Source organism: Carassius auratus, chromosome 24 (assembly GCF_003368295.1).
Source record: "Carassius auratus strain Wakin chromosome 24, ASM336829v1, whole genome shotgun sequence".
In the NCBI taxonomy this organism is placed as follows: domain Eukaryota; kingdom Metazoa; phylum Chordata; class Actinopteri; order Cypriniformes; family Cyprinidae; genus Carassius; species Carassius auratus.
This window is the reverse complement of record NC_039266.1, coordinates 10,712,287-10,732,829: the sequence shown is the minus strand read 5'-3', so window position 1 is coordinate 10,732,829 and position 20,543 is coordinate 10,712,287. Positions and strand designations below refer to the sequence as shown.

Genomic DNA, 20,543 nt, shown 5'->3' with positions numbered 1-20,543 from the left:
TCGCTACAGAGAAAAAAGCAAGCATCTGCTGACAAATTAAGGCAGGGCTGTGGTGGCATCTCAATGATCGCCAGGATTTGTGGGGATCTGGAAAGCCGCCAGGATCCGTGATCAACAAGGGACGTGGGAAAAGGCAGGTCTTCGTCACCCACACTCGAAATGCGACTTCCCGGTGACTGCTTTTGTCCCATTCTGCTGTCGTAATTAATTGAGGAGAGTCACTTTTCTGACAAGATAACACTCTAAATTACGGCTGAGGCCCACAACGCACACTCCTGACTGGGTTTCTGAGTAGCTTCTGCATGACTGTGTTTATGTGCTGCTGATGATTTTGCAGGGATTGGAGAATAACTACTGTAAGATTAATGAGTTTCTATGGGCTTCATGTATTATTCATGAAAGGCAAATGGAATATGGAAGATTCCCCTGGGAAGCCCTTGTTGTAAAATTGTATTCTCATCAATAAACCTGGTGCAGATGTTAACTGTTTTTGTTTATTCTGCATTGGCAAGTTCATAATGATACAACAGTGTATCTTACAATAACTGACAAGAGATATTATGAAAAGGTGCCATCGAATTGTGAGTAAAACAACCATTTTTCCTAAAGTGACACAGATTAAGTTTAAGTAGGCTCCTTTGAGCTCAATAGCAGCATTTGCCAAGAGCGGGCATGCTGGTATGTGCTAGGGCCAGTCGCGTTTCCAATGTCACTTCCGGTGTTTGATCGGTGGTGGTCTCACTTTAAAAACTCACTTTCAGTCAGCAGCAAGTGTTTGAAATAACTGATCCGATGTGGATTATAATCACCATGCAAAGCGATGTTAAAGACTATGCACGCTAGGCATTAAAGTTACCATAGTAAACATGGTATATGTCCCCACTTGAAGAACTCAGATGTCAGCTTCTTATTCTCTATCACAAATGTGTATTTATTTAGTAACATATATCTGTCATAAGTCTCATGTCGAGAGTTTAGCCCTGCGTAGCCTACTGTATGTCACAAAAATATAATAATAAAAGTAATAAAAATATAGAAATTATCATTCTTTCTAAATGTGATGTTTATACAGTAGGCCACTGTGACTATGAATAATAATAAATAAACAGAGCAGATTTGACTGAATAAGCAGGCTAAGTTCATAACACTTTATTTTTGTGTGACTAATTTTCTATCCTGATAAATTAACTTATTATGATCAGTGCATCACTTATTATAGTGAAACATTGATGCCTTTGGATTTAAATATTTAACAAAGCATGAAAACAAACGACCGCTTTTATCGTCTTTGTTTTTTTTTTTTTTTTGATCGCGGTGGTTCTAGTAACTTATTTCTTATTTGTTTTCTGATAACTTCTCTTTGTTGGTGAAATGATGGGGTTGCATGATGTTGTTCTAGAGAGGCATGTCAAGGGCAGGTTTTAGTGAAGCGCAGCTGAGCTTCTGGCCCGACGGTGGAAACGCATAATTATTTTGGACACAATGCTACTGGTCCGAGGCTATTTGCCCCATCCGGCGTGTTTAAAGCACTGGTTTGCACTGGCCTGACAGTGGAAAAGCCCCTAATGTGTTCTCATTGAGGTCCTAAAATAAAGTGATAGTGATGTAGAACTGATGTAAAGTGCTTCTTGGCTGTGATTGAATGATTTCTCATTCTATCAGCATAATATATTCACAACAGGTCCACAAATTGGCATGAATGGGTCGAACCGGTGGAAACAGATGAGCTAATTACAGAACAAACAACACGCCATTCGGTCAACACTGTTTTTGGTTAAGTTCAAATCTAAATAAACATGAAATGACTTGAAACGAGCCAGTGAGAGTGCCAGTGTTTAGCAGGGCTGGGTTTTGACCCAAATTTCATAATCGGATTTCGAATCTCATTCACAAGCTTATGATCTGTCACTCTACAATAAACAGCCCCAAAATGGCTTTTATTGTTTGAATATTATAACAAAATGTACAGAATTTGTAATCTCAGACTTTGTTTCATATCAAAAGTATAACAAAGCAAAAAGCTTACTGCGAATAATTGGATGGGAGGTGCGAAACAATGTTCCGTTCATTAAATGAAAACAGGCTAGACTAATCGAATATTTTTTAAACCACCCCTAGTGTTTAGTTGCATGTTACCTTTGGTGTAAAAGAAGACACAATTATATAAAAAAGGCAAACAAACAAAAGTTTGGATTCAATTCAGTTTGACAGATTTTTTTATAATTCTAAAACGCATAAATCTTAGAAAGGAGAGAAAAAACTGACCGTTTTTAGTGTATTAAAAATAGTAGATAAAAAAGTCAGCAGTACTGTAAAACTCCCCTACATGCCTTATACTGTTTCAGAAAACAATTTGAGAGTCCCTTTTCTTTATTCCACTCTATTAGAAAGTCATCAAAACAAAAGCTGACCTCCTACAGGTTGATGGGTATTTTAAAGTCCTAATCAGCAGCACAAGAACTCTACAGCCCTTCTCTGTTTAATGCTGACTTCTTTATTACAAAATCCAATCTACTGCCATCTCCCATCAGACAGTCATTAATTCAGTGAGGTCTGCCACAAATGCACAGAACCATCCTCTGTAAAATGGGTTTGGGAGACTACATCTAACTAGAGAGAATGTCGGGAGACAAGCAGTCCCTTTCTTGGACAAACAAAGAGCTATTCTTGCTGTTCCACTGTAGACAGCTAAATGCATATGAGAGGTCTTTTGGAGACATCAGAGACTTTTTTTGTTTGCTAGGATATTCCATTAGGGCTTAAGCAATCAAACATGTGCTAAAGCTAATTATGTTTTGTTTGCAAAAGTCCAAATGAGCATCTTGGGCTCTTTGTCACATAAGGAAGAGGTAAAACTTTTTTAAATTATGAATGGGATACACTGCAGTATTCACTGAACAGGTTTCTTTAGAGACTTTTTTTTTTTTATTGTTACAAAAATATATTTATTTTCATTAAAAATGTATGATGAAACATAATATGTGCAAAAATGCTTTGTTTAAATGTAATTTAAAATAATGTAAATATAGGCAGACAATTATTTTCTCTTTTCTGATGTAAATACAAATGAATCTACTTTTGAAAATCTTTGTCCATACAATTAATGAGGTCCAAACCAAACTCAGACCCCACTGATATCAAATAAATCAAAACATTGGAGTGATTGAAGTATTTTCATTTTTGTTGCACCAGACTTATATTAACATAGAACTTTAAAAAACAACAAAAAATTGAAATGTTGCAGACAAAATCTGAAACCTATACAATATTATATTTATGTATCTCACGTATTAAATTTGGGCCTGATGTTCTGAGCGCACATATCATTGCTCTCACAATTCTTGTCTGAAACAAACACTGTTTTTATAATTATTATTATTAGTTTTTTCAAATCTTTTTTTTTTTTCAAAAGCATGCCTAATCTCAGGAAGGTAGGAAAATGCCAGGAGTTGTGGAAACACAAAGTGCATGAGGCCAGTCTGTCTTTCCCTGTAATGAGGATCTGAATCAGGTGTATAACTGTTACCAGAGGCTTATCTTGAACAAACACACATGTCTGTCTTTGCTCTTTAGAGACATTATCTCAAGGCTGATAACAGCAATAACCCACCGGTAGAGGCACATAGGGTTCACTTTCCAATCTGCCCATTCCAAAATTCAAACATTGTATTGTATTTATCTATTTATTTCAAGCTAAACTAGTATTGTGTTAGAGAAAGCAGTGATAAAATATTACCTACATCAGACTGGATGCCAAACAATAGTATAAATAGCATTACCAGCTGCATGAAAAATATCCTGCTACCCCTTTTGATCTATTTAAACTCTCTCCTAAACAGAGATAAAGCCAGTTCTGAGATTTAATGTATACATTTGCACTGATTTTAAGCTGAAAAGCTATCATAGTCTTTGTACTAAGCTGACATCTAAAAAACTGATGAACAGTCATACAATTAACAAGATAAAGAGGCATCAGTCCATGCATAGAAATAAAAAAGATTGTTATGCTCTTGCAGTCTGCCAACACGTGCATGTGTGTTCACGTTAATGAAATGCACTACAGCTGTCTGCGTTAAGTGAATGGGAACATACAGTATTAGCTGCCTCCAGTAACCTAATCTGGTCCTGCATATTTTTTGAAGATGACCTTGCCATCTCTAGCACAGTCTGATCAGAGGCAAGTCTTTGATGATTTTACCACATTAAAATTAATGTGCCCAGTTCCATGCTCTACAATTAGCTTCCATGCATAAGCAGCCTAAATTACCAGTGTTCATGCTGGTGGTTTCTAGATAAACAAGAAATCTAGTGGGGAGCTGTGGTTCATATAAAAATAGAATATTTGCTGAGAATGTACTCACCCGCAGGCCATCCAAGATCATCAGAGCAGATCTGGAGAAATTTTGGATTACATCACTTGCTCACCAATAGATTCTCTGCAGTAAATAGATGCCAAAGCCAACCGATTCCAAACAAATTGATGTTATCACATATTGATATTGTCACAATAATCCACATGGTGCCAGTCAATCAGTTTTGTTTAAAACAGTTTTGGACTGTTATCACTTATAAACAATACTTGATCGGTACATATTTATCTAATATTTATATGTTTATCTTCTGATTCAGACAAGAGGACTTTTGTTGGACTTGAATTTTAAGCAATGATTTTTAGTTTAAAAAATGTCTGTTTACTACAAACAACCAGCTTTTCACTTAACAAGATGTTAATTGACAAACTGGAGATTTGTGGATTATTGTAATGTTTTATTAGCTGTTTGGACTCTCATTCTGATGGCACCCATTCACTGCAGAGGATCCATTGGTGATCAAGTGATGTGATGCTAAATTTCTCCAAATCTTTTTTAAAGAAGCAACAAACTAATTTACATCTTGGATGGTATGAGGGTAAGTGCATTTTAAGCAAATTAAATCTTTGGGGGTGAACCATTGTTTAAAATATTTGTATTTATATGCATTTTGCAAGAATCGTAAGGCCCCAATGTATACTGTTTGTCAAGCAGCATCAAAGAATAAACGGATGCTATGCCATTTTGAACCAAATTAAGGCAAAAAAGAGATAATAGTTTTGGGCATTTAAAGTGTCTTGCCAGAGTGAACTTTCTGAAAAGTTCGCTCTGGCTGGTAAACCCATTTAAACTTCCATTGGTCTGTGGTGACTTCATAATAGATAGATGTGGCTCTGTGGCTCTGCCTTCTTTGACATGGAAATCTTCTCACGAAATTGCAGCATTGGTTATAACATATCCACATCGCTATGATGCTTTCTTAAATGTTGTTTTCTCACCGCTGTCATTTCCAATTGTGTGTTTATTTCATTACTGAGAGGAACGTGTGCATATTAACACATTCGTTGGATGTTAGTATTCCACTGCTCGGGTATTTCAAACTTTTCTTAAAACTTAGTCAAAGAAATAAAAAGAACTTTGCTTTGAGTATATCGGGGCCTTTAAACTAACACCATAGTGCCCAAGATCAAGATAAATAGTTCAGTCACCGCAGTAAAACTGCACTGTAATTTGTTCATTTAATGCTTAGATATAAAAGTGTCCTCTAACTGAAAAATGACCTTATTTTATAATAATCATCTAAATAAAGAATAAACTTTATAATAACCATTTATGAACTGGCTAGGGAGCAACAAGACTTTTCGGAGAGCCAACAAAGCTGCCAAAACTATACTGCTATGCAAATCATTTGAAGCAAAGTCCATTTAAGCCACAGATAGGTTAGTTTAATAATTTAATATTTTGTTTAACAAAACATATTGCTTAATATTAGTGCAGACCATATGCACACACAAATGGATAGCACAGATTTTGTTTGTTTACTTGAGCAAACCACTGAAAAGCAATGAAAAAAAAATAGAAGAAAAAAATGAAAATATGATGAGTAGTTCAATATGAAATCAGATCTCTTAGACCAAAGATTTTCAAACATGGGCCATGAACCCCTCATGGACCACAGGTTGTTTGAAGATCCACAAAGAATTTGAGAGAGAGAGAGAGAGAGAGAGAGAGAGAGAGAGAGAGAGAGAGAAAAGACTACACAAAATGTACGTTTTAGGCATGATAAATAAAAAATGTTAATCTAAGGCATTCATTAAATGTTTAATACAATATTTTAATACATTTACCAAATTTGATTACAGTTTATTTCTAAAAACAAAATACTTTAAACTGCAATAGTCAAAAATATTTACACATCTAATATTACTCTAATAGTGGCCAGAATGTAATGAAATTTAATATGAAGTAAAGCAAAAAATATATCGGGCTTTAGTACAGTGACAATATAAAAGCCTATTATTTTAATTTGGAAACAAACAAATGAAGAAAGAATATATAAATAGCTCTATAATATATTAATTTATTTAAATGAAGTCATATGAAAATCATTTTTATTTATCAATTTTAATCAATAAGTAAATACTTTCAAATTATTTTATTTTAGAATATAAAATTATCACATTTAAGGTTCTTGACTTCAAAAAAGTTTTAGTTCTTAGATCATGATTTGACAGATTGACAGAAAATGATTTGTTACTTATATGTTTCAATCTGAGTTTTACAGTCATTCCCAATGTTAATGGTCTTTGGCATACTCATATTCTGCATTATGGAGATCATCCTATGCTAAAAACAACAACAACAACAACAAAAAACAATCAGCAGTAAACAAATCAGACAGTGTAGACACATCTCTTTAGAAAATAACAGTGACGGATGGAGAAGTATGATTGATAATTATGGTTAGTGTGCAGGTGAACCAACAGCAGCGCAGTGAGGAGAACTGAAGCTTTTTGATCTCATTTTAGAGACTGTCAAGTGTAAATGTGCTGCCGGGCTGTGCCAGACCCAGAGCGAAGGGACTGCAGTTCCTACCTCATTTAGCTGTTTTTGAAGATATCTGAGTCTGATAAAGCTATCAGGCATGCTATCCCTCAGCCTCAATAGACAGGCAGGTTGATAGCGCCAGACACTGCTGTCTATCTCAGCTGCCGCTTTCCCTTTGCATACTTGCCTTTCTGAGCCGCTAAACATGCTCTTATCTCTGAATTCCTGCCAGTGGTCCGATCGTACAGATGGCTGGCTGAAGAGGGCATCGGGGAGGGGTCATTTCCATCAAGAGGGGGTGAATGCATGTGGGGTGGCACATGCAACTTTGGATCGAAAACTTAAAAAAAACAATGTCAAAATGCGAGGACGGAAGGTCACAGCTCCCTCCCACACTTTCAGAAGGAGAACAAGTTCTGTTTGTCTCTTCAGATAATTTGATGAAAGCAAATTTACTTCTGACATGTTTTTGGCACTTTTCAGATCCTCTGACTGAGGAAATTCACGACAACTGATAGCTTTCAACAACTATACAAGATGTTTTGACCAACTTCTTTTGGCTGGTTGGTTGCATACCATGACTTGGATTTGTTGGGAAACTGGAGTAAAAATGCAGCTTTGTCATTAAAGTACATTAAAAAACAAAATGGTTATTTTAAATTGCAATAAACTACAAATACAATACCTTTATTTTCTCAGTATCTTCCAACTCAAGAACACAAACTTTTTGAAGGCTTTGCTAGCAGGCTTAGACGCTCTGACTCACATTTTACTTTCATCTCATTCACATTGTGAGGCCCAATGTTTTTCCTAGAAAATGTTGTTATGGTTTTAAGCAAATTTTAAATAAGTAATATCTGTGATAAATGTTTTATTCATTTTTACATCAAAACTCTACTGACATTTTGCCTTGACACTCTGGTCCTCATGAGAGTTAAAAGACAATGTAGGACGTTCACACTAATCTGGGTAGCCAATTATTTTTTCTTTTAAGCAGACCATCCCTTTGTTAATTTTCTTTGGTTTTCCAATTAAACGAGATAAAACATAAAAGCATATCAGCATTAATGCCAATCCTGATTTCTTTAAAGGGGTGTCTTTATGCATGCATAGTGAATAAAGTTCAAAAATCCTTTCTAGTGCTGGTCTCTCAGTAGACAAAATTCAAAGGCCTTTGTAAGTCAGTGGCTAATGCACCAGGGAGAGTGAGAAGATCTGAGGATCTGTTCTCATGGTACTCAGTTTTGGGCTCTGTACATTTCTGAACTTGCCTCCAAAGTGGTACGTGCTTCCTGTTGTGATCTGGACAGGCGAGGTGGTTCTCACTGCTGATGCTTCATCCCCATCAGTGGTCAACATGGCAAAATTCTCTTTGGCCAGGAAACGAACATCATGCCATTCTCCATCATTCAGACCAGAACCTATAAAAAATATGGAAAACTAATGATTAACATATAAAACAATGCTGAATTGTCAAGTAAAAATGTGTACTTACATTATACTTTGAATACATGTGATCTTAATTATTATTGAAAAATCAAGTTAAACAAACATTTCAACAAATATCATGAATTATTGAACCATATCATACCAACATTTTTGGGGGTAGTCACGCTACATGACATTCTGCAACCTAAACTTGTCCTAAAAAGGTCAAATTATCTTATATTTTAAGACTTAATATTCTTGATAAATAATTATGTGTTCTTTGTTATCATTTGTTGTTGTTGTTGTTTTTTTCTTCTCTTGTTTCTTACACAGTAGTCATGACAAATGACTTTTATCTGCACAAGATTCTTTCAAAAATTAATAAGCTGTTAATCAAATACTGAATTTGTAAGCATAGTATATACATTATTCACCAAGGATTCATTAATCATAAACGACAGTAAATATATTTACTGTATAATGATACAAAATATTTGTATTTCATTTGCATTTACATATTTTTCCTTTACTTTCTACTTTTTCCTTTCTATTGATCAACAATGAAATATTCCACAAGAAAATATATATAAAAAAACATTTTATGAAAAATAAAAAAAGGCACCAAAATTAATATAGCAAAATGATTTCTAAATGATCATGTGAGACTGAATACTTAAAGGGGTCATATGATGTTGCTAAAAATAACATTCTTTTTTTTTTAAATCTGGTATAATGAAATTTGTTTATGCAGTTTAAGGTTAAAAAAATAACTTATTTTCCATATAACGTACATTATTGTTTCTCCTCCATGCCCCATCTTTCTGAAACACGTTGATTTTTACAAAGCTTATCGTTCTGAAAAGCAAGGTGTATGCTGATTTGCCAGGTATCCAGTGCATTATGATTGGCCAAATACCTCAAGCGTGTGACAGAAATGTTACGCCCCTTACCATCCTGTGATGCCCTGTGTCCTGGCACAAAGCCAAAAAAAACAAACAAAAAAACATTACAAATGAGGCATTTGTTGCATCCATTGGACACATAATTACTTATTATAATGACTTATTTGGCCTTTTTACATGTTGTGCATCACACTTTGAAAACATAAAATCATGTCTGGTCAGAGGAACAACAAACAACAAGCGCTAGTAAGTCAGAAATGCCACACAGTCCTTGCAAAGACTGAATTGCCCAACTTTATAGAAACAGGCACTGGCATTATAGGCTACTCTTCCAGGAAACAGTCCTGTCCTCTATAAAATGTGCTGCACACTTCTGAATGTTTGGGTTGAAATGTTCTGGAACAGTGTTGTAAATACAGCTTAACCACTGATTTCTAGTTGCGTCTTCTTTTGGACGGCCAAACAAAGTAATTTAGCTTTTACAACGAAACACACAGCATCTCCACAACACTGTCGGTGGTGGCAACAGTAAGAATATAGTTGCACCTTCTTTCTTTGCATGAACATTTTGGCTGCGTTATGCAAATCTTCCCACATTGTGACTTAGACGTGGGGACGTGTTAGAACGAGCCGTTCTAGGTTACTTTACAGCAACTTTACAGATCTTCTTTATACGAGAGATTGTAAAACTCCAAAGAGAAAGAAAAAAATTTAATTGCATCATATTAACCCTTTAAGACTAAAGAATTTTTATTTTAAACTGTAATAATATTTCAGATTATCAAGCGTGAGCATTTGTTCTGGCAGGTCACATTAGTCAAGCTCGCATCAGCTGACTCTTAGCTGATCCCCATCTACCTATAGGAATACGACAACTATCTAAGCATTCATATATAAGATCCCTCAGTATTATCAGCAGTTTTTGCATTGCTCAATAGCTAATTACTCTCCTCCATCCCCAACTCCTCCTCATTATGCTAATTGTCCGCCATCTTTGACGATAGTGGTCCTGACAGAAAACTGTAGGTTTGATCAAATAAATGCAGCACTGGTGAGCAAAGACTTTCAAACAAAAGCAAACTCAAACTTTATATTTTAAGAAATAACCATAAAATATTTATGTCTTAATAAGGTTGTCTATGCTCAAATCTTTTAATATAGCTTTCTACTTTAACATTATATCAGCACAGTTTTCTTACCTTCACTTTCTGCCTTCAATCAATCAATTAAAATTATAAAATATAATTAAAAATATAATTAAAAAGCTGTATTCAAGTCAAAGTATGCATGAATTGCATTTTCAAGATGCATACACAGAGTCATTGACCCACATACAAACATATACTGAACATGATTTTACATCTGGAATTCAAATGCAATCTGCAATATGCTGCTGATGATAAAATGACAAGTCTAAAAGTCTACACAGAGGGCGGTTTCAGAATGACAAGGGTTCAGGTTAACAAACCCACAGCAGCTGTTGATTTGACATCTCTGATTGATAAATCAGAGAGTTATTATTTACTCTGATGCCATCGTGAAGGGCAAAAGTCATCAGAACATAATAACCAGGTTGATGGTAGCTTAGAGCAATGGATTCCTTTCCACCATTAATCATGCACTGGTGGAAAGACATTAGCTCATTGGAGGTCCCCAGTGGCCAGTTTACCTCTATCTGTCACACACCACAAAACACTGAACAACTGTTCTCTCCGTCCTGACTGCTCTCAGTCTCAGGCACAGTCCACTTGGCACGAACAAGGCCAAAGTACCTTACACGCCATTACCTCTGATAAATTTGTCTCTCAGAAGTTGCTGGTGATATGAAGGTACAGCGCTTTCTGCCATTTACTAGTATGTCATCCATCAGTTTCCCTCAAACCCTGTACATTTTGTGCTTTTGTAGGTGTATGAGGCGAACGGTGCACCAGACATGCCTGTCACGAGCTGTTCTGTGGGACAGTTGGACAAACAGATGGCTTTTGTGTACAAGATAAATTACGTTAAGTGCCCTGATATGACAACACAAGATAAAAGGAGTGTCAGTAATGTGTGAGAATTGGGTGTACAAAGCTGATGAGATTAAAGTGTGAGTTATGTCTGATTATTTCAGGATGCCATAAAAAACAGCAACAAAAAAAACTGCCCTTTTAAGCAGGTTTAGTTCTTATATAACCAGTACAACAAGAGCATAAGCGTTTTCATTATTGTCAAACACATCTATCTTCAGCAATAACCAACTTGTGCCAGTAACAGACTAGAATTGGTGATTAAAACTGAAGATTTAACAATATATTGCAATACATATAAAAAGCAAATAAGCATGACCCATGTAGTCTGACACACACAAAAAATGCCTGATTTGAACCGGTTCTTTTAAATCATACAAGAGATTAACCAACTCAGAAGTTACTGGTCTGAATCAGTCTGACGAGTGACAAATCTTAAATAAATGCATTTATTTATAACAAAATCAGCTAGCAGATTAATATACAGATATCTGACCAAAAAAATTCAAATGAAAAGAAAGCTAATAAATGGAAGCATTTTTACCCTTTATGTCCTACATTTTTAGGAAACATTTTGGAAAGAAGCAAATTATATTCATAACATATTCATAAATTCTAACAATTATATATTGTTATATAAAATGTGTGCGTGTATATACACACACACTCACCAGCCACTTTATTAGGTACACCTGTTCAATTGCTTGGTAACACAAATTGTTAATCAGCCAATCACATGGCAGCAACTCAATGCATTTACACACAACAAGGTGTACCAGTGAGTATGTGTGTGTGTGTGTGTGTGTGTGTATGTATATATATATATATATATATATATATATATATATATATATATAATATAATATTATTATATAATACATTACATTATTATATAATAATGAGACAACTGAAAGAAATATGAAAGAAATGTTAATAAAAAATACTATATATATATATATATATATATACAGGGATGCGCCAGAACACCCACCACAATCCAGCTTACTGGTGGAGAGGAGACAGAGTGATGAAGCCAATCAGCAGATATGGGGATTGTTAGGAGGCCATGATGGTCAGAGGCTAATGGGCAAATTTAGCCTGTACTCTTTTTGAAAGACATCCTGGGATTTTAATGACCACAGAGAGTCAGATAATGGTTAAACCTCGGTTAAACGTCTCATCCGAAAGACGGTGCTTGTTGACAGTATAGTGTCCCCATCACTACAATGGGGCACTAGGACCCACACAGACCACAGGGTGAGCACCCCCTGCTGGCCTCACTAGCACCTCTTCCAGTAGCAACCTAGTTTTCTCAGGAGGTCTCCCATCCAGGTACTGACCAGGCTCAGCCCTGCTTAGCTTCAGTGGGAAACCGGTCTTGGGCTCCAGGGTGATATGGCTGCCGGCATACATAGACACAAACACACACCAAGTTTTATAAAAAATTTCTCTGTGCACACATAATACACTCAAATGCTAATTAGGTCAGAAAGGTGGATCATGGGTCTTGATGTACATCTCCACAGCACTATGTTCAGCCTTTTTTGCATCTTTCCTAATTACACTACATCAATGTGAGAGGGCAGCACCCCTGCATGTCCCTATGAGAGACCCTGCAGTCGTTACCCACCGTCACGGATTAATTAACACAATGTGGGTCCCTTGAACTCTGACAGATCAACCTACAGTCATTACTTTCCACCTGCTTAATCAGCTTTCTCGTGATAACCTTCAGCTCCTCAGGATCCCACAACTGGTCTCTCTCTTCCAACTCCACTGAAAGAATAAGAGATGCTCATAGACAACACCGCCCGAACAGATTTTGATAAATGTCTGGTGGATTCCAGCCGCACAAGACCATTAAAGTGTGAATGACATCTGAAGGACTCGGTGCCCTTTAAAAAGCAGGTTCATATGGGGTTCAAAGGTAGAGATGCAATTACAGGGATGCACAGCCTCCAGCTCTGTTTGTCAACATGGTAAGTGTGATATTTGAGTACGGCCTGCGAAAGGCTCTTTCCAACTCAAGCCAAGAAGCCCTAGATGCAATAATGTCATCAAAAAGGATTGCTGGAAAAGTTTCCGCTTCCTCACTACTCAGAGGTTCACAGACACCAAACCATGATTAATGTAAGGCTTTGCCAGCAAATAGAACTCTTGGGAGAGCAGGAACTTCAAGCTTCAGCTTTTCCATGAATATGTTTTTGATAGTGGAGTGTCTGAAATTGTCTTAGAAGCTCTTTTTTTAAACATAGAGAGAGGGGTGCTAAAATATATATCATGCCTCCTCTGTCCACCCCACAGAAGAATATTAATGACTTATCTGAAGGAGGGCTTGGTTATGTGACCAATTCAGATTTTCTATGGATTTCACAGGCAAAATCGTTGGAGGAAATTCAGTAAGAATGAGTGATGCACCGATTTTGCATAGTGTCTAATTCACTGATGGACTTATTGATGATGTACTGGTAAAATTGCAATAGAAAGTGCACACAATCTGCGCTTTCAGTGTGTCTTATGAATAAAGCACAATACATTGAGTCAAAATTATGGAGGCTTGTTTGTGCAAAAATAAAGACAATTACTTAACTTCACCAATGTGTGGACTAAACTTCACTACACACACATGCACAATTGTATCACATTTAGTATCTGGTTAAGCTACTTTGTGGATGCTTAATAAATAAGACATTATTATTATTATTATTATTATTATTATTATTTATTTATTTATTTATTTATTTTTTTGCATGTAAAAGTAATACAGCTGTTTAATGAACTTTTTTTCTTTTCATTCGATGTGTTATAGAAATCAAGTGATCAAATACACAACTGTTCAAAAGTTTTGGTTTTGGGTTGGTAAGTACTTTAAATGTTTTTGCTTATGTTCACCAAGGGTATTAATATTATATTATTATTATTATAATATTAATATTTATTTATTTATTTATTTATTTATTTATATCAGTGACAACTAATTTTTGAGTTTCCATTAATCCATTACACACCATTCAGAGTCACATGATCCTTCAAAAATCATTCTAATGTACGGAATTGGTGCGCAAGAAACATTTCTTATTATTATCAATGTTAAAAGCAGTTGTGCTGCCTAAAGTTTTTACAGAAGTTTTTTTTTTTTCAGGATTCTTTGATGGATAGAGAGATCAAAAGAATAACAGTATTTTAAATATAATATTAACTGTCACTTTCAAACAATTTAATGCACAATTGCTGAATAAAAGTTATTAATTTATTTCAAACAGCACTGAAAAAGTAAAACTGAATAGAATAGTTGCCTGTAAGTTCCATAACTGGACTGTTATTAGTATGAATCCAGAAAAAGCCTTTTATTGACACAATAAAAGTCTTTGGCGAAACCCTACCACTAAGTTGGCATACAAATTGTCTATTTTGACAATGCACTGGCTATTTTGAGTGAAAACCCGCTGATATTTGTCCAAGCAGTGTTTAAGACCACATCCTGTTTAATTCACACCTCTAGACTGACCTGGCACAAAGCTACAGTTTGCTTTGTGTCTTGGCTTTGACCTGTTGTATAGTCCATTTCTTGAGGCACAGCCTGTGGGCTCCAGGGGACAGAGCTCAGACTTGCCATTATTGTTAGCAGAGGCTTTTGTGAGTGATGTAAAATACACATGACCACCTTCACACCTTAATCCTTGAGGAAACAGAAATATTTCCAGCCATTACTATTAAATTATTTCAATTGCTGCATACAGATATTTCATATTGTCCTCACACATTATAATAACACACCATACTGGCATTTTTCTTTTCGTAACATGAAAAGGAAAAATAAAAAAGTTGATGTTAAGTAACTGAAGAAGAGACATCTCCTCTTCATATCAATGGGTGATAAACGAACGTGTAGATGTTGTGCCAACAACATTGGATATTTCAGCAGAAGCCTGTGGGATAAACCTGATATTCTCTGCTCCCAGTCACCTCCACATATCACATTGATTTTTGAAGCCATCGCCACCCTGAAGGGGACAGGAAAATGAGAGAGAGGAACTCTGCTTATTTCTGACTGAAAAAACTTGACCAAAGCGCTGGCTCTGAAACAGACAAAACTTCTGTTTTCCTTTGGAAAATGAAATGGTTAATGAAGGTTCACAGGTCAAGGCTTTGAGCTTTTCAAAGTTGTTGTTTTTTCCTTTTCTGTTTTATCTTGACAAAAGAATGGCCTGCAGTGTTTAACTAGACACAGAGCTATAAAACAGAGGACAATGTAACTGACCCTATCAGAGTAAGAGTGGCTAAGATAACAGGGATCTCACACAGACATTATTGAAAATAGGCAAAGTCATGGACATAAGATATCCTTTGTCTGATTTTACTGTAAATTATGGATGAGCTAGACATAATAGCACTGTTCCAATACCAAAAGGATTTATTCTATCTAAAAGAGAAGCTGATCAAGATGGGACTAAAATGCCTCATTCAAACACGGCCCCAAATGTCTACGTCACGATGTGTAAATATTTGTGTAATGCTGCTCAAATGTTCATGCAAAGAAAGAAGGCATGGTTTCAGGGACCACAGTAGTGTTGATGCAGCCATGTCAGGGAGACATGCTGTGTGTTTCTGTACAAAAGCAAAAGCACTTTATTTGGTCTTCCGAAAGTAGATGTAATGAGGAATCGTTTAAGATTTCGTTACAAAAGAACAGCATAACCCAGATCGAATTTGTGCAATGCATTTTATCATGGGCGTAGGTTTAGGGGGGGACGCTAGGTACTAGTCCCTATCAATATTTTGAGATGACAAATTTGTCCCCACCAATATTTAGCAAGCTCCTTTGAACTGCTATTTGGATCTTTGCACTGCTATTTGGATCGATTCTAACGGCCAGGATGACGACAGTACAAGAAACGGCGTAAATTTATTGGCGGCGTGTTATCTCACAGCCTACACGTGCGGGCCGGGACTACTTTTGTGCTCGCACTAGCAGCGAGCGGGTGGTGTGTGTGCGTGCGCATGTTGACGACGCCGACGGTAAGTAACAAGGGCTGTCTCTCTGCCACATTCAAAGGCCAGAGTAAAAACATTTTAATATTCCGGGTTTTTTTTGCCCCTTTTTGTAATTTGTAGATGCCACCCAAGAAGAAGAAAGGGGACATAAGAAGCTTTTTAATAATTAGTCAGTGTGTAAGTAGGCAAAATAGCCACAAAAAAAAACTAGCAGTAGTGACTGACCAGGCTTTCAAATGCATATTCTGTGGAAAATATTATTAACTGGTGATAGTAGGCTATTACCCAGATAGAATGCTACGTTAGCAAGTAACTGAATGTCAATTAGCCTGTAAGTTACCTTAACTTAGAATCTTGCAGTCAACATAAACGTGAGTGTACTGGAGGGTAAATAGTGTTTATAATAGAAAAAGGTTATTATATTTATTTATTTAGATTTGTTTCCTTGTGGCAGAGTATTTTTTGTTAGTATAAATACTAATGTACATAATAATTTATCTTAATAAAACGCTTGGTCGTTCAGCATTACACAGTCTCAGATTTTTATTTTTTGAGAGTGCACTTTAAAGATTATACAGTTATACTAAATCAACATTAAATCACTGGTATCTTACAACAACAAAAAATCCGGTATGGTATGGGGGTGTCCCCACCAAAGCTGAGACCAAACCTACGCCCATGAACAGTTTTGTTAACCTAGGAGAGCATATATATATTTTATATATATATATATATAAAATTGTCTCAAAAATGTAATTATAATTATTATAATTACCAAATATATATGAACACAATAAATAACAACAACAAAAAAATTACAGTATGTATGCTAATATTTTACTCAATTGAATATTAATTATTGAAACTTTTGATGGTAGAAAATTATTATTATTATTACTATTAATAATTAATCCCCCCATCCATTTAATAGACACATGTTTCTGCCCAGAAAAGCCTTCACTTCCAAAACGTGTTGATGATTCCTAAAAATGCCGCCTTTGTAGGCAGCTCACTGAGATTTTGGAACAGAGAAAATGACTCTCTTTGTTGAAAAAAGCTATATGAGACATCTGTTCTTTTTGGCTAAAGAGGAAGGAAGGCAAAACAGGAAGAAATAGTCTGAAAGCAAAGAAGCTGTTAAAGAATGGTTTAGAGCAGCTTTTGAGACCCACTGTGAACAAACATCCCTGAAAGATCAATGGATTATAACATAGCATAACATCCATCAAGATCGTTCACTAACTCAGAATACAAAACATAAGAGTTTACAGGAAATTAACATTACATCCTCCCTGAACAATGTAAGGAATGGCAGCCTTGCATCTATTCTACTATCTTTTGACAAATAATTTCATCATTTGGAAATGGAGACACTGTTGACACAATACAAGCCTTTTCCACTACCTCATCAGTCAGTTAAATAACTGCTCTTGGTCACTTGTCACTTGTCACTTTAATCAGACTTAATAAGATATTCTTAATAAGTGATTTTTTGCACAAAAAAATCTTTTAACTGCACTGTTGTTCACTTCACTGATTTGCACTATATCTGTCATTTACCTTGCGCTGCTTTATTTAACTTTATTTTTAACTTTATTTTTAATTTTATTATATGTCTTTTTTTTATCATTCCCTTATTGTATAGTTGTATCTACATTTTATATTTGATCTAGTTATTTTTTAGGCTTTAATGTTAATGTTATCTGTATGCACTGGGGTCTGAGAGTAACGCAATTTCGATTCTCTGTATGTATGTACTGTACATGTGGAAATTGACAATAAAGCAGACTTGAACTTGAACTTAAACTGTGTGATTACATCTGCTATACTGTGAGCATACAGGGATAATACACACAGTTTTCTATTGATCCACAATGTTTTTTTCTATTTTATTTATTTATTTTAGTCATTTTTTCCCCTCTGCTATGAAGTCTGATGAATATCAGCCTCCATTATGCTCTGAAACTTAGAATTCAGTAAAAAAAAATGTTAAGTCATCAGATAAACTGAAAGAATTGACAATCAGACTGCCCAAACAGAACGTTAAAAACAACCATACCTTTATAAAGATAAAGAAAAAAAAAAGAAAAAAAAATTATCATAAAAGGTGTCATAACAACAAACCATGATCTTGTTTTCAAGGTTGGAAAACAGTTACGATGCAAAAAATGTTTTCTGGCTACTGAGTTAAAATACATTTATTGTCAACAACTGACATTTGAGTGTTACCTTAAAAAAAAAAAACATGAAAAAAGTACACTAACATTCAGAAGTTCGTGACTTTTTTGTATGTTTTTTTGTAATGTTTTTTAAATAAGTCTCTTATGCTCGTCGAGGCTATGTTGAAGGAAAAAAACAGAAAAAAAAAAACAATTATTATATATATATATATATATATATATATATATATATATATATATATATATATATATATATATATATATATATATATATAAACAAATAAATAAATAAATAATGTTAATATTGCATTTAAAAATGACTTTTTATTTTTTATTTGGATATATATTATAATTTTATTTATTCCTGTGATGCAAAGCTGAATTTTAAGCAGCCATCACTTCAGTGTCAGATGATCCTTCAGAAATCATTCTAAATATGTTGATTTGGTGCTTAAGAAACATTTCTTATTATCATCATCAGTGCTGAAAACAGTTGCTCTGATTAATATATATTTTTCTGGAAACAGTGATAGGATTTTCAGAATTCATTGATGAAAAGAAAGTTCAAAAGAACAGCAGTTATTTGAAACTATGTTTTTCTAATAATGTAAAAGACTGCTGTAATCTTTCATTAATTTTATGCATTTTTGCTCAATAAAATTATTGAAAAAAAAAAAAACAAGAAAAAAAAACACCTGATCTAAAACTTTTGAAAATACACTTGATAATACTTACAAAGCAGAATTCATAATAGACTAGTCATTTAATAAAGAACATATACAGGGCATGTGTGGTACAAGTCTGCAAAAATCTGCACAACTCTCCGTCATCCCACTGTGGTAATACATAGCAAGCAATAAACCCAAATTTCCATTCACCTTAACTTTCTTGGAGAACCTTAAAGTTCAATATTGAATAGGAATACACTGCAATAATAGAGATTCCCCCAAGGGAATCATAGGGCAAACACTATACCTTACTATGATTATAATGTTATATAGTCCCAGTTTATGATCTTGCTAAATTGCCTTCCGCCTGAATTGAAAAGCCTCTCAAATTACCTCAGTGGGGCAAATATTTAAGACCGAAGCACAGAGTCAACTCAAATTCATATAAGCGCTAGAGGGTTTCATAAATTTCAAAGAAAACAGATTCATTTAAAAAAGCAGGATCAATATATTATAGAATACTAGAAAGAGACGAGAGGAGAGAGGCAATTGGCAGTTCTTTCAGTCTTCCAAGTTCACATGCCTTGAAGGTATCAGACCTTGGCTGGAGACACGGGAAGAGCCACAGCTGAATGCATATAAGCAGCAAAACAAACACCACCGAGCATGACAATTTGATGCTTTTTTCCTTCCAAAACATTATTCTATTAACACAATGGAACAGGTCTGTGATCGGCACGATTCATCAAACTGTCAGCAACATGACTTGTCAGTGCTGTTCTTACAGGCTTACATTTCATGAGTGGAAAATCACTGGCAATTTTCAGTCGCCCTGTCAATTTCTGTAGTAATTGAACATGCAGCAATGCTCCGAATACCTATTAGGTTTTGCTTAGAGGGTATAACGGCACAAATGATTAAAAGGAAAACAGATGTGTAAAGGAACCCTATTTTAAACCATGCCACTGACACATAATGCTAAAGATTTAACATCCATTTCCAGACAGTATCATTATAATGATTAACAATTTTACTGCAAACAGCAGCATTTGACTAGCTCTAACTGGGTCCATTAGTAAATAGGCAGGAAACAAACAAAAGCAAACATATTTTCGCTCAACTCCTCTTGCTTAATTAGAAAACATCTCAAAAGTTGGATCATTCTCTTGACAACTGCGCACTTGATTACCATGGCAACAACCTTGCTATATCACCACCTAATTATGACTAATTATCTGTTACTGAGGAAAGTAATCAGCATTTGCCATTGGCTCCCGAGAGATGATGATTAAATGCTGAAAAAACACAGAGCAACCAGCACAAGATGTTGATACGATCATGATAGTTCTCGATTAAACCAAAAAGTGGGATTTTCATATTATTGGCCATTAATGAGAGATTTGATTGTAAGAAAACACTCTGTCAGAAATGTTATGAATCATCTTGAATCATTTGGATTCCGTGAAGAAGTTCAAATCCCTAACATGGTACCATTGCCTCCCAT

At 35.2% G+C, this 20,543-nt stretch overlaps 1 protein-coding gene across 1 annotated transcript in view; it reads right to left on the bottom strand.

The window, feature by feature from the left end:
• cntnap2a (contactin associated protein 2a) overlaps positions 1–20,543 on the bottom strand; it is a 343,240-nt gene that overhangs the window by 131,553 nt on the left and 191,144 nt on the right. The window contains exon 9 of the mRNA XM_026200982.1: positions 8,129–8,278. Within this exon, the coding sequence (XP_026056767.1) occupies positions 8,129–8,278 (150 nt within the window). The remainder of the gene's footprint in view (positions 1–8,128; positions 8,279–20,543) is intronic.